The sequence below is a fragment of the Emydura macquarii genome, unplaced genomic scaffold (assembly GCF_026122565.2).
Source record: "Emydura macquarii macquarii isolate MOO-44397 ecotype Brisbane River unplaced genomic scaffold, CSIRO-AGI_Emac_v2 contig_968, whole genome shotgun sequence".
NCBI lineage: Eukaryota > Metazoa > Chordata > Testudines > Chelidae > Emydura > Emydura macquarii.
Window position 1 is genome coordinate 15,796,588 of NW_027131105.1, and position 14,343 is coordinate 15,810,930.

At 43.1% G+C, this 14,343-nt stretch overlaps 1 protein-coding gene across 1 annotated transcript in view; it reads left to right on the forward strand.

Annotated features, from left to right (window-relative positions):
- LOC137150392 (netrin-4-like) overlaps nt 1-14,343 on the forward strand; it is a 58,885-nt gene that overhangs the window by 8,253 nt on the left and 36,289 nt on the right. The window contains exon 3 of the mRNA XM_067544322.1: nt 4,513-5,054. Coding sequence (XP_067400423.1) covers nt 4,513-5,054 — 542 coding nt within the window. The remainder of the gene's footprint in view (nt 1-4,512; nt 5,055-14,343) is intronic.

The following is a 14,343-nucleotide window of genomic DNA, read 5'->3' on the forward strand; positions in this document are numbered from 1 at the left end:
TGATCTGAGCTGTTCAACGCAGACATGTTAATTTCCCTTTGTCTGCAATATTGTGCTATGGTAGAAGGCCCATCAGCAGAGCTGGGCAAAATGTTTTAGATGAATAGGTTATTCACTGAAAAATACAGTTTCGGCTGGGAAAAAAAAGAAAAAATTAGAAAAGTCAAAATGATTTGTTTCAACATTTTCAAAATAAAACATTTTGACTGTTTGTTTTGAAACGATGTTTTGTTTAGAAATTTAGCTAGATTTAACTAAAACAAAAAACAGTAAACAAAGGCAGGTGGTAAGGTCCAGCCTGCATCGTCGTGACCCTTCCTCGGGCCCAGGCTCCAAGGAAGGCCACAGTGCCTTTGTCGAGGGGAATAAACTCCCTGTTTATGAGTCTGTAGCCCCGGTCCCCAGGCAGGGCAGGCTTCCCCAGCAGTCTATAATAGCCCCCTGACCCTCACATAGGGGACAGGGCTGGTAAGGGGTCTGTGGCCCCTGGCCTTCCGACAGGCAGGGTGGGCCAGTAGTCTATTGCCCCCGGCCCTCAGACAGGGCAGGGCAAGCAACGGAGTCTTTGGCCCCCGGCTCATAGGCAGGGCTGGAAAGTGCCAAGATCCTATGGCCCCCGGCCCTCAAACAGGGCAGGGGGTGGTGGTGAGTAGTCTGGTGCCCCCGGCCCTCAAGTGGGGCGGGGCAGACAAGCAGTCTGTTGCCCCCAGTCCTCAAGTAGGCAGGCAGGTACAGTCTACAGCCGCCGGCCCTTGAGCCAGGCAGGGCTGGTGAAGGAGTCCATAGCCCCCAACCCTCAAGCGGGTGGGGTGAATACGAGTTGCAGCCCCCAGCCCTCAAGCCAGGCAGGGCTGATGCAGCAAGCAATAGCCCCCGGCCCTCAAGCGGGTGGGGCAGGTCTAGTGGTCTATAGCCCATGGCCTTACAGTCAGGCGGGGCTGGCAAAGTGTGGGGTCCTATGTCCAGCAGTATAGAAGACGCCAAGCACTCCTGGAGTGGTTAGGGAAGGCGGGAGGGGGATGCAGGCCCACCCAACTCGACTGCGTCCCAGCCCAGGGCCCTATCAGTGGCAAAGCCATTTGCCACTGAGTCAGCAGGGCTCCAGCTGCAACACGCTGATGGGGGTTTCACCCCTAATTCAGCCATTTGCTATGGCTATCCATGGGCCATTTCCTCCCACCCAATCCCCAGGTACCTGCAGCCACATAGCTCCCTCCGGGTTGCTGGGGAAGGTGGTGAGCGGGCATCCGGTGAGTCCCTTACCATCGACCGGCGGCAGGTCCGGAAACGCCTGAGGGTCATCTGCGGAAGGTAGCTCCTCCAGGTCACAGGGCCCCAGGGGTTCCTCCAGTCCACAAAGTTCATTCCTCGCCGGTGGGTCCTCCACGCCAGGCAGCTCCTCCAGGTCAGGGCTGGCCTCAGGGGGTTTCTCCCACCCAGCGGGCTTGGGTAACTGCTCCCAGCTACTAGGATCCGGCGGCCCTACCCAGTCACTCGGGCCCGGCAATTTGGGCAGGCTTTGGAGGCTCTGGTCGGCAGGGCAGTTGCGCCAAACCGCTGCAGGGCCTGGGTCAGGCCTAGGCTGCAGCCTCTGGGAAGACACGTCTGCCTCCAGCAGCAGCTTCCCCCTGATTGAGCTGCTGGGCCTGCCTTTTATACTTCCTATCCTGGCCCCAGCTCCACCCCTCTGCTTCCGGGTGGCTTGGCCTGCAGGGCCTGGTTCTGTCCAGCAGGGGCAGAGCAACCCTTCCTTGGGCCCAGGCTCTGAGGAAGGCCACAGCGCCTGGCTACAATCACACAGAACTATTACTTTGCATCTCATCCTTTGTGAACCTATTAGAAAAGGGGTCTGAACAAAATGGTTATTGAGCCCATATTGCACAATATACTTGAATCATACCCTAAACGAGGTTAAAACGAGAGTCCTGTAGCTACTTAAAGAGTAACACATTTCTGCAGGCATAAGCTTTTGTGGGCTGCAACCCACTTCGTCAGATGTTAGTCTTTAAGGTGCTACAGGACTTTCCTTGTTTTTGCTGTATACAGACTAACACGGCTACCCCTTTGGAACTTTTCACCATAAACGAAGTTAGTAAGTTCATCAGGATAAACAGTGAATGTACATCTTGAAATAGCTTCAAAGGCTGACAAATACTATGGATTTTGAAGAATGCAAGATAGGGGAAAATCTTGGGGGAAAGATCTGAATTTTGGACTTTGAGAGATTATAGATAATGTGATAGAAACATCTTTGTGCATCGTTTATGGTTTTCATTGCCATTCTCTTACAGTATTAGTTTGTAGAACTATTATCAGCAGGTGGTGGAGCTCTGTTCATACACACATCTTTTACAATTTTCTTAAATTTTCAGTAAATTTAATGTAGCTAAAAGTTGCCAGAATGATAGTGTGGCCCTCCGATTGCTACATTTTAGTCTGGTGATGGACAAATATGGGACAAAATGTGGGACAAAGGTGCAAAGGGCCAGATCAAGAGACTCCTTGTTCCTGCTTCTCCACCCTGGAAGAGGCAGGTTGCTGGGGCACGGCTGGGGTTTGGCTCCACCCCCTCTTTGCACTAGTCTGCAGAGTGGGGCCAGCGCTTTGTGGGGAGCATTGAAACATATTGCACACATCCAGAAGGCAGCCCCAAAGAGATTATGCCTGCCTGCACGCCTGAGACACACTCTGTCCGCTGCTCCTCTGGGAGCAGTGTAGAACCTTGCCACCCCCTCCTCAGGTCTGCAGCATCAAATGCCACCGTCTACCTCAAAATGAAGGACAGAAGAGAAAACAGGAGCAAAGCCACACGAGCTGGGTTCATTTTTTCTCCATAAATTGGACTTCATGGTTCAATGCTTATGATTTCTGTAATTTTATAGGCCTATAGGTACTCAGGCCTTAGTTGACTTTAAAGGGTGTTTTGCCTGAGTAAGGATTGAATAAAAACTGAATAAGGATTTCAGGATTTGGTCCATAATTTGCTAACGGCTTGTCTACTTTTGTCCCTGCGGGGTGTGAAAAAACACCTCATTGACCAACATAAGTTTTGCCAGCAAAAGCACGAGTGTAGTTGCATTATGTAGGCGGGAGAGCGCTCTCCCACCAACATAACGTGGCTACACTCGCGCTTATGCCGGCAAAACTTATGTCGCTCAGTTGGGTGTTTCTTCACACCCCTGAATGACAAAAATTTTGCCGGCATAAGCGCTTGTGTAGACAAGCCCTAAATCTTGAATTAACAGTTGATCTTTGAACTTCTAGCCTACTAAGCGCTTAAGGCCATTCCAAGTTTCTCAGGAAGGGTCATTTCCTGTAGGACCTGTCTCCAGTCCTAGGATTTGACTTGTGACCCCCCTCAGATTAGATTTATGACCTTGTAAAGTCAGACTTTAACTCCTTCTAGACTGTTAAGGAATGAAGACTGCATCGTATGTCATTAGAAAGGTGATTCTTCTTAGACTGGTAATAAGGTCTTGGGACTGACCTACAATTTCAGTGTCACAGGATATTAATGATTTCCATATAGGAACTATAGAGATGAACAAATGTAAATATTAAGGATTTTTTAGATTTCTTTTAATTTTCTTAGTTTGTAAAGAAATAAAAATATAAATAGTAGAACTTTTGTAAAGAAATAAAACTATAAATATATAATCAGCAGGACATATTGGTTTCTAAACACCTTGCCCAGTATTTGCAAACCTGAAGCTAGTCGCTTGATTCTATATTTAGGTACTTAAAGGAGAGAGCTGATTCTTCAGAGCTGCTAAAAGCTCACAGTTACAGGTGATGTTAAGAGTTGGGGGTGCTCACCACGTCTGAAAATCAGCTACTTAGGTGGAGCCAAAATATGGATGTATGTACTTTAGGCACCCATATGTACAAATAACGGTCTTAATTTTGGGGGGCAGGAACCATCTTTTTGTTATATGTTTGTATAGAGTCGGGGGCTCCAATCCCTGCTTGGAACCTGTAGGCACTTTTGCAAAACAAATAATATATAATACACAGACTATCCCTGTCCCTTAGGTGCATAGTTTCACTAGGGTACAAGAAAAGTGAGATCACACAAGGGTTCTATGGTTGAAGATATATATAGATGTGTAATACTGGACAAGTGGGGTCACCTTTTCAGAAGAGATCAAGGCCGGATTTTTGAGTGCTCAGCATCCACAACTGGGGCCAGATTTTCAGAAGAATTCAGTTCCCAGTTAGGCACCTAAAGTAAGGCCAGATTCACCCTAAAACAAGAACCTAAGGTAAGGCCAGATTCACACCAGAAACTGACATTAAGGTCAAATTTTCAGAGGTGATCAGCCCCCATCACGGTGAGTTCTTTTGAAAATCTGTTCCGAGTTGTGGATGCTCAATTTTCTGAAAATTCTCTAGTGGTATAGACGGACAAGTGTTTCCACAATGGTTTAGACTGTATATCTCCTTCCCTATATTCAATAATGAGAGTGGTCTGAGAAATTCTGTTTAGTTTTGTTTCTTACTGCTATGTTTCAGATCCAATAAAGCTACGAGCCTTCCGCTGTGATGGCCACTCCTGCAATCCTCCTGTGGGGAATCTAGCAACAGGCAGGACTCCAGTCTCTCTTACCACATGCGGGCAGAACAGCACAGAACTTTATTGCTTCTATCCAGAGCAGAACCTCCTTCATCAGGCCTCCCAAGGCTGTGGGCAGCCCAGATGCACTAAATGCAATGCCAATCAGCCTGATAACTCACACCTTCCCTCTGATATGACCGATGATTTCTTCCTAAACCCTGTCTCTTGGTGGCAATCTGCACAAGGGGTACACAGGGAAGAAATCAGGCTGGACTTGGAAACAGCATTCTACCTGACTCATGTCATAGTAGTGTTCAAGTCGCCTCGCCCAGCGGCTATGGTACTGGAGAGGTCTCAGGACAAAGGACAGACGTGGAGGCCCTACAAATATTTTTCTGTCAACTGTACAGCAACGTTTGGGCTCCAAGATGATCTTATTGAGGAGGGCTCTATGTGCACATCCAGGTATTCAGGTGCGGTGCCTTGCACTAGAGGTGAGGTAAGTGATAACTGAGATTTGGACCATATTTAGAGGGTCAGTTAAAAACTGGCTAAAAATCAGGGACTACGCGCTGAAAAGGACACTGTCCAAATAAATAAATGAAGGTAGGCACAACATTTAGGTTTTACACTAAGAAAATAAAAGAGGTGAGGGGAAAACAACTGGGATGTTTCGGTTAAAAAAACCTGAATACAAATGCTTTCATGATTTCTTTTATGTCAGTCAAATCATCTTTAATGTAAGCAGTGACCTAATCAGCATTGCCAAATACAATATTTTGCTAGTGCCTGAGGATCAGGAAGTGAAACTGTTTAGTAATAGGAAGTGAAACTGACCAGCCTAGTTTCATTGTCCAAACTGAGTTAACTCAGGGGAAAAAAGGAAACTAACAGCATAAATATTGAACAGTAAATTTTGAACAGTAATTTTGAACAGTAAAATTTGTATAGCAAAAAAATAAAAATAAATTAAATTTATCATCTAGCCAATATATGGTATGGTAATACATGTGGGAAATGTATATTATTGTTAATAATAATATATTTATATAGACCTTACAACCTCAAAGATCCCAAATATTTTTACAAACTGGTGAATGAACTAAAAACATATAGGATCATTTCACCCACTATTGAAGCACAGCTACCTCTGCAATGAAATATTGCGGGTATAGAGCAGCACACAGCAACACCGTACAACATCCTCCCAGAGAACAAGAAGAAGAATACTGATGTGCAGCAATGAAATTAATAACCTTACATTTATATAGCATCCATAATCCCAAAGGATCCTGAAGTTCTGGACAGACTTTATGGGGACCATTTAATTCACCATCATCACGGAAATGTGGCTATGTCTGGGGTATAAATGCATTAGCTATTTTAAGTCAGGACATGACACAACAGATTTTTATTCTAATGAAACTGATGGAGGGAGACAGGGAGGGCGGGAGGAGACAGAATGTAGTTACCAAAAGTGAAAGTTGATCAGAACCCTTGAGCTAACTGTCCAACTCTTACAAAAAGTGGCATGGGATTTTTAACCACATATGATCAGAACCTCAGTTTTATATCTTATTCTAAAGATGTTACCTACATAAGCACAGCACCCCCTGGGACCCTGATTCAGTATTGACTGAGAAGGAAGAGAGCCACCTAAGAAACCCCCAACACTATTTCCTGCAGCATCATCTGCTTTCTTTGTAGTTCCCCCATCCAGTTGCTGAAGCTGGCTTGGCTTGTGAGAACTAATGAACTCATAGCACAAAGGTGGTAACATTTCAGAAATTATCTAACTTGTTTCCAACTTACCAATTAATGCTAAGATGATTAAGATGCTACTGTTACCCCTTTTGACCTGAGCAGGTAGCCAATATTCAAGATCTTGCAGGTTGTTTCTGTTAGGAGGAGAAATTGATAATAGTATCAGGGAATCCTTTGATGCAATCCTGCTTATTTACAATGAATGCACACAAAGTTCTGTTTCCCTGAACATAGTAGGAATCAAACAATTGGAGACCATTTCCTTGCTCAATATTCCAAGCCTCTTTTCCCAGCCAGCACGGTACCCAAAAAGCTACCTTTTACCCTTTTTTTTGGTCACATTACAAGTTCTTTTCTAGATGTCCTTGCTTTCTGCTGCCTTCTCTGTCTGCATCTGTGGTGTTTCTGGCTGCATTTGTTCACATATGTACACACATCTCCACCAAAACAATATTCTGCCCTCTGTGTTTGCATTCAACCCCCAGTGAAACCCCTCCTCCCACATAGCTCTGCTCCTGACCAGCCTTGTATGTGGCCTATGTTTTGGGCAGTAGCTCCTATTGTTTCAGCTATTTCAGTCCAAAAGGAGCTTAGTTGCTTCATATATTTATCCTGAAAGAAAGACAGCTGTTACACCCATCAGCTTCACCCAGGTTTCATCCAATCCCTAGTATAACACTATGGAATAACATTTTTTAGTAGAAGATTTGTTCATCTTCTGAAAAACATCTGCCTACAGTAAATGCTTCTGTGTGGCATTATGCATCAGTAGATTGAACTTTTAACTACTTGTCTATATGGCTACATTTCTAATGCACCCCTCACTATTGGGTGTAGATACCAAGACTAATATTAACAGGTACAGATAATTTAAATGAAGATGTGGCCAAGGCAAAAGGTTAAATTAATTCAGCATTGAGTCAGACTTTGCTGTGCCCAGAAGCCGTGGAGTTCAAATCCCATCTGGTGGAGATAGGGATGGGAATGCTAGAACCTACATGCTGACAGCACATGCATTCAAGGATCTGGGACAGGAGCACATTTTTAATAAACTAGAGCATCCGGAAATGAAAACAAATGTTCGTCTCTGTAGAATCATATGTTTGCATAAAAGGAAGGCATTAACATGCAGGGTCCATATCACAGTGTCCCATTACTGCATCAGGAGCTGATGATCAGAAATAAGACCCTACGCTATTGGGTCTGATGAGTGAAAGAGTGGTCCGAAGAGTTTTAAATCAAAGACCATTTATCACAAAATCATTTATGTGAGTGTCTGTGTGACAGATGACACCAATGAAGTGTGATATAAGCCCATTACTGGAATTCACTGGAGGAAGAGGAGTGTATGCCTGAACAAGGTAACTGGTTCCTATGGCAACGTGGTAATGTGCCTTGCTTGGAAGACGTGTACACGCTTCATTGTCTAAACCATGGTGACCCTTTTGGATATGGAAGTGCCCAGTGCTGCCTGTTTGTCAAAGATGAGTGGATTCACTTTTAAGCTAACAGATTTTTAATTTTCCCTATAAAAATACACAGTGTTGGTCAACCTCAGACCTGGTGTAAGGGGGTGCAGCTCTCTGCTTCAGAAGCACTAATCTGCGCCTCAAACATGGGGCAGAGCCATCAGCATGGAGGCCCTGGGTCTGTGCCCCCTCTATAACTACAATGAAGCAACACTGCTAGAGACTCCCTGAGTAGCTGCTACCCAGAGGGGGCTCTGTGTCACACAGGGGGAATTTTCTCAAAAATCAATCCTCCTCTGTAGGGACTAATGCAAGGGAGAGGGCTGTGTGCATAGCATACCTGGGCACCCAGATCCCTGACCCGCAGAGGGTCCTGTCAGAGTCCAGGAAGAGGAGTCGGTGCTGCAGAGGGGTGGGGAGAGGGATATCCCCTCACAATATTTGCTCAGTCCTTTCTCAGGCAGAACTCCTATTGACTGCAATGATAGCTTTGCCTGATTACGGATAGAGGGGTGAGGGCTGCAGGATTTGGACCCATTGCTCATTCCTCCCATCTGACGCCATCATCTACTTGTGGCATCACAAAGATTAGAGAAGCTGACAATGCTAAGGCCCCTGCAGAGGGATAAGCAGCAGAAGCAGGTGATCTCTTAAGCAGGGGAAACTGTTTTCATGCAAATGCCCTTTAATAAGAGAGGGAAGAACCCTCCCTTTATCTGCAACATGTCGATATAGCAATAGTTGACAAGGTTTTCAGTGAAGCACCATGGTTCTCTAAGGGTCTGATCCAACAAAGCATTGACAAATGGGGTTGCTCAGCATTCTGCAAGATCAAGTCCCCAATAGCTGAGGGGCAAAGGACGGAGTTGAATGCTCTAGTGAAATGTTCAGGAGATCTGCAGCAGGCCTGGCCTGGCAAACAAAGCTCCGCACGATACTGGATTCTTCCAACTTCCAGCTGGAAAGGATTCGATGAGGGATTAGTCACTCTTGAAGGCAAATGCCCAAATGTTATGACTAGGGCTGTCTGTTCAGTGTTTAGTTTAACTTGAGCTGTAGAGGAGAGAAAATGCAGAGGCATATTGGGGGGAAGCAGTTAACGCCAGCAGAATAAACAAGCAGATAACACCGTCACTTCTCTGGAGGAAAAGCTTAAAGAGACACAATGGTTTGTGTCTGAGGATGACTTGAATGTAGGGTGACTAGATGTCCTGATTTTATAGGGACAGTCCCAATATTTGGGGCTTTGTCTTTATAGGCACCTATTATCCCCCACCCTCTGTCCCGATTTTCCACACTTTCTGTTTGGTCATCCTACTTGAACCTGAAAGAAACAACTGGGGCAGAGAGGGGACAGGTCAGGGGACTGTCTTCCTGTATATGAACTGCAGAGACCATGGAGAGTCCTTTTCTGACCAGGTTTATAATGAGACATGTCAGGGATATTTGTTTGGCACCTTGTAAACTAGCCAGAAAAACACACTGTTTTTTCTAGCATTATTTCTGCACTTCCTGACATGCCGGGCAGCAGATACCAAATAGATTTCTCATCCTCACATTGTTATATAAAAGCTTGGAGACGCTGCCAGTTCTTTTTACAAGTCTCGATTGAGAAAATCTCTTTGTATGAGAAGTTATTAGCCTAGTGGATAATTACATGGTTTTTGTTTTTAACTCCACGCAGAAGATAATTTATTAATTTCTCAGTGGTTTTCTGTATATTGCTATGATCACTATGACAGTGGCAGCTTAGATTTCTGTTAGGTCTCTGTTCTGCAGGTTGGCTCTTCTGAAATCTTTCAGAAAAGCTTTGCATAGAAAGTTCAACAAGAAGTGGGGCTGGTGATGGGATATGGAGCCTTTCCCATCAGAATCCAGCCTAGGTCACCAGTTCCAATCTAACCACGCCTGGAAGTTTTTGATTGCAGTTCGGCAGCCCATGTGAAATGAGTTGCATTGTTCTCAGTCCAGTTCCCAGTAGACAGGTGTCCACGTCACAGGAACCTTCACACTGGTGTTTGCAATTTGTATTTTAGAAAAAACTCTTCACCTCACGAGGAAACTTCATGTTGTTTTGCACTGTGATGGCCTTACGGAAATGGCCTCAAGTCCTGATGAAGTGTTGCAAGGTGATGAAGTGTTGTGTAGGCCTGAGGCAAGTTTTGGGACATTTCAATTATCCTGCCATCCCTCCCTGCAGGATGTGGGACTGATTTGAAGAAACTGGGATGATCTTGCAAAACATGGGACAGATGCTAATTCAACACCATTTGGCACCTTGCTGGTAGTCTCAGTAGAAGGGCCAAAGACAGAATGGATCACGGATACTAAACGTCACCTCTAATCATTCTCACTGCTTATCTTTAAACCTCCTCTATTTCTGCTACATCTTTTTTGAGAAGGGTGACTGGCACTGAACATGGCATTCTAGGGGAGGGCATACCATTGCTTTAAATAATGAAATTCATAAAACCATAGATTAGGGACGGAAGGGACCTCAGGAGGTCATCTAATCTAATTATTATATCTGAACCACAAAAGTTTGGAGAGGAGGGGAAGGAAGGGAGTTGATGATGACATTTCAGTATTGTCTGTCTCTAACCTTGATCACACAGGCCCTTTTCCCATTGTCTCCTTCCTGACCACTAAGCAATGAATAATTCCTCCAAGATTGTACATTACTCTACCACCAACCAGAAACAGCAGCCAACAGCAACAGAAAGTTGCTCTGACATGCTGTTTGGATTGCCCTGTATAGGTATAATCCTTGAACTTCTGGAAAATTGCTATTGTGGCCCAAAAATTTGGATCCTTCTTCTATCGTGCTTTATAATTCTTACCAAATGGAACATAACACTTTGTAGGAGGGAATGGTAGCTTGTGGTCCTCAAAAATATTCTCATGAGATGAATATGGGGAAAAATTTGGGGATATTCTGAATCCAGAATGGAGCCATTGAGAGAACCATACTGATGACAATGCCTAGATATTGACAAAGATTTGATCACTATGATAGCCCAAAGCAAATGCAAGTTGAAGAGGTATCAGCCCACCCATGTGTTGGAAAGCATAGAACTAATCCATGATTACACTTTATTGATAGAAACTGGGTTTAATTGGGTCATAGGTGCAAAACAAAAATTAAATGCATAGGTTTTTTCCTATAATAAACTTCCATATTCTGTTTTTTAATTGCTCCTTAGTTTTACCGTCCATAGTGAGAGGGTGGAAATGCAGTGGATTTGGAGCAAACCTGTACAGCAAATCAATGAGACACTCAAATAGCTAAAAAGAAAACTGGAATTTCTTGGTGTTTCTAATGATGAGTTTTTTGTAATGATGTTCTGAAATAAGACAAAGATTACTCTTGTGTTGCAGGATGCAATAATGCATTTAGCACTACAGTTCCATCAGATTGATCATATTACATCTGTTAAACGGTAGGAACATTTGAGAGAAAAATTGCTTATTATTCCTTTAAGAACTAAATCAACTTGTAAGCAACCTACTACTGAAGAACATTTTGGCTCAATGGGAGTTTTTATTATGGCTTCTTTCTGATGCGTGCTATGAGTGCAGAGACATTATTGTCCTCATTAAGCCAATTGCATGCAACATGATCAGCATATTTTAGGGATGATTTGCAATATCCATATTTTGTTCTGCACAAGGATCTTCTTTTGTAGGAGGGCATGCACAGGAACTGCCCTGCATGCGTGACTCATACTCCTTGACCTGAGGCTATGAGCTTGTAATAAGGGAAGCCTTTGTTGTGTCCACATCTTTTCTGACTACTGCAGGCTGGGAGATCAGGTTAAAAAAACAGAATTATCTGCATCAGGAGTGGAGAAGCAAAACATGGACTCAGTGAATGGCAAGAAATCAAAAATTTGAGACATTGCCTCTGGAATGAAGATGACCCACTTGACTGGAGATAAAATATCATCCACTATGATGCTATGCCAGCTGGTGAACAGGAAAACACATCCCCTAATGATAGCAGTCTTGATTAGTTTTGCACTGGATTCTCCTAACTTCCTGACTGTTAGGATGATCAGGGCAGGCCAGGATAACGTCCATCTTTATGAATCATAGATGAATGACTTTTGAAAATGAGAAGTATGGGGGAAAGGGGGAAATAACGTGACAAATGGGCACTTGATAGCAGATCTTCAGATAAGCAAGGGAGTCCTTACTAAGCTGTCAGCTCCTGTGTCAGTTTCTGGTTATAAGGGTAACTCAGGATTTAGGACCTATTGCTATAAGGTGTTGGGAGCCACTAGGGAGATGCTGAGAGCCCTCAAATTCAGTGGAAAATGAGAGCATTCCATGCAAGTTGCTCAGCATGCGTCAGGGTAAGATCCGTAAGGAGCATTGAGAAGAATACTCTCCTTTAGATTTACACATTCAACTCTCACTAAAGCTACACAGTAATATTGGGTACTCAAAACTTTAGGGCAGAGAGTGTGGTAGCTGAAAGGCTCAGATACCACAGTGATGGGCAGCCTATAAGGATTGAAATAGAATAGAATAATCTTATGACAAATGTCACATACTGGGAAGCCATCTTTGGATCATCCCAATCAAGAGTTAGTGTCTGAATAATAGGAACAACACAATGACTTGTTTATTACATTCTCCTGACCTTTTTTCCAGAAACATTATAATAATGCCAAACTTGCAATTGACCCGGGGAAAGCTAAAAACAAACCAATTTTTCTGTAAGATAAACAAAATGTGAAAGTCAAAGATCTATGTGTATGCCAAGAATCTGCCTCGTACAATTCAGAAAGTGCAACTCTGCCCTATAAACTAACGATAAAATCAGATCTCAGAACACCAGATAATTTATTGAGAGCTTTAAGTGTAGACTGTCTCTTTCCGTGGCCCAAGACATTATAAGTTTATTAAGCCTTGGATCCACTTCTAATCTAGTGATCCTTCAGATCACCAGCACAGAAATTATTTAGATGGCTACCTTTTAAAAATAATTATAATAGTTAAAATTAATATTTTTCCATTGTATATCATCTTCCAAAGCACTTTACATACATTAATGAATTAATAGCCTCACTCTCCTTTAAGGGAGCTAAGTATTCTTATTATCCCCATTTTACCAATGGATAAATTGAGGCATGCAGTGATTGAGGGCCTGTTCCTGCTCTCATTGATGTCACTGGCAAAGTTCCTAAGGATTTAAACAGCAGCAGGCTCTAAGTGACTTGCCTGAGGCCATACAGGATGTCTGTGGAAGGCAGGGCTTTGACTAAAACCCAGATCTCCTCAGACTGTGCTTTAGCCACAAGAACATTTTGTCTTTTTTGTAGTTCCTCATACAATATAAAAGCAGTAATTAATTGAAATTATTTTAGCATCTTCCTAAGTCAACAAAAAAATCTATATACCGCATAGAAGCAATATATCAATCATTGGAAATATTTAGCTTCTAACTAAGGCTTCATATCGTCCAGTGGGATGAAAATAAACACATACAATTTTACCATCTCTTTTTTCCCCAAAAACATTTTTAGTAGACTGTTGTATTTATTAATAAATTATTCCTGTGGGCATATAACAGATGGATGTCAGATCCCACCTGATAAATACAAGTATTTTAAATTATGCCTACTGGACTTCCCTGTAACATATATAAAAAACAATTGATCAACTAATGATAAAATAATAATAAAATGTAAGCAGGGTCACAAAAATAATAATAAAAATAAGCAACAGAGAAACAGTAATTGCACTGCACAATCATTTGTGTCTAGCAGATTTTATCTTCGGTGTTTTAAGGACCAGGGTTCCTCCAGGAAGTGTAATGGATCGAAGAATTTGAAGCTCAGGTTCTGTGTACACTAGAGAAATTTGCACTGGTATAGCTAAACTGATTCAAATGTTAATGTAAGTGTGCTGCACCACAGTGAAATGGGGCATGCATTGATGTGACTTACTCCAGACACCTGTGAAAACCCTTAATGACACAGTGTACCAGTGCAAAACAAGACTTGCTTACTCTGGAGTAAGTCAAAGTAGTGCAAGTCACACCAGTTCAGACTCCACTTTGCATCAGTGCAAGTTGCCTACGTTAGCTACCCTAATGCAAATTTCCCTACTATGGACAGGCCTTCAATTTCTGTCATTCTTGTAAGAGTGAAGGCTAGCAAGGAGTCAGTCATTGCTGAGCCCAGGAAGAACATATAAATGAGTTCACTTGTGTTATGTCACTAGAATTAGGTCTTTAACATTGTAAAAATCTTTCTTTAGGAGAGACTGGGATAAACAACTCTCATCTCATCATTGAGCTTCTTCTAAAAAGCAGAAGTACATCATGAATTAATCATGTAAGCAAACTCTAGTGTCTGAAATGGAACAGAATATTGCTGTTCCAGAAAAGGATGCCACAAGTCCTATGGGACTTCCAGAGCTATTAACATCTCTGTTGATGGGTAGGTGCTCGAAGGAGGTTTGGAAATGTCAAAGCAACTCCCCTGAGAGCTACAAGGCCTGAAATGAAAACATTTGCAAAACACTAAATCCACAAGGAGCCCAAGC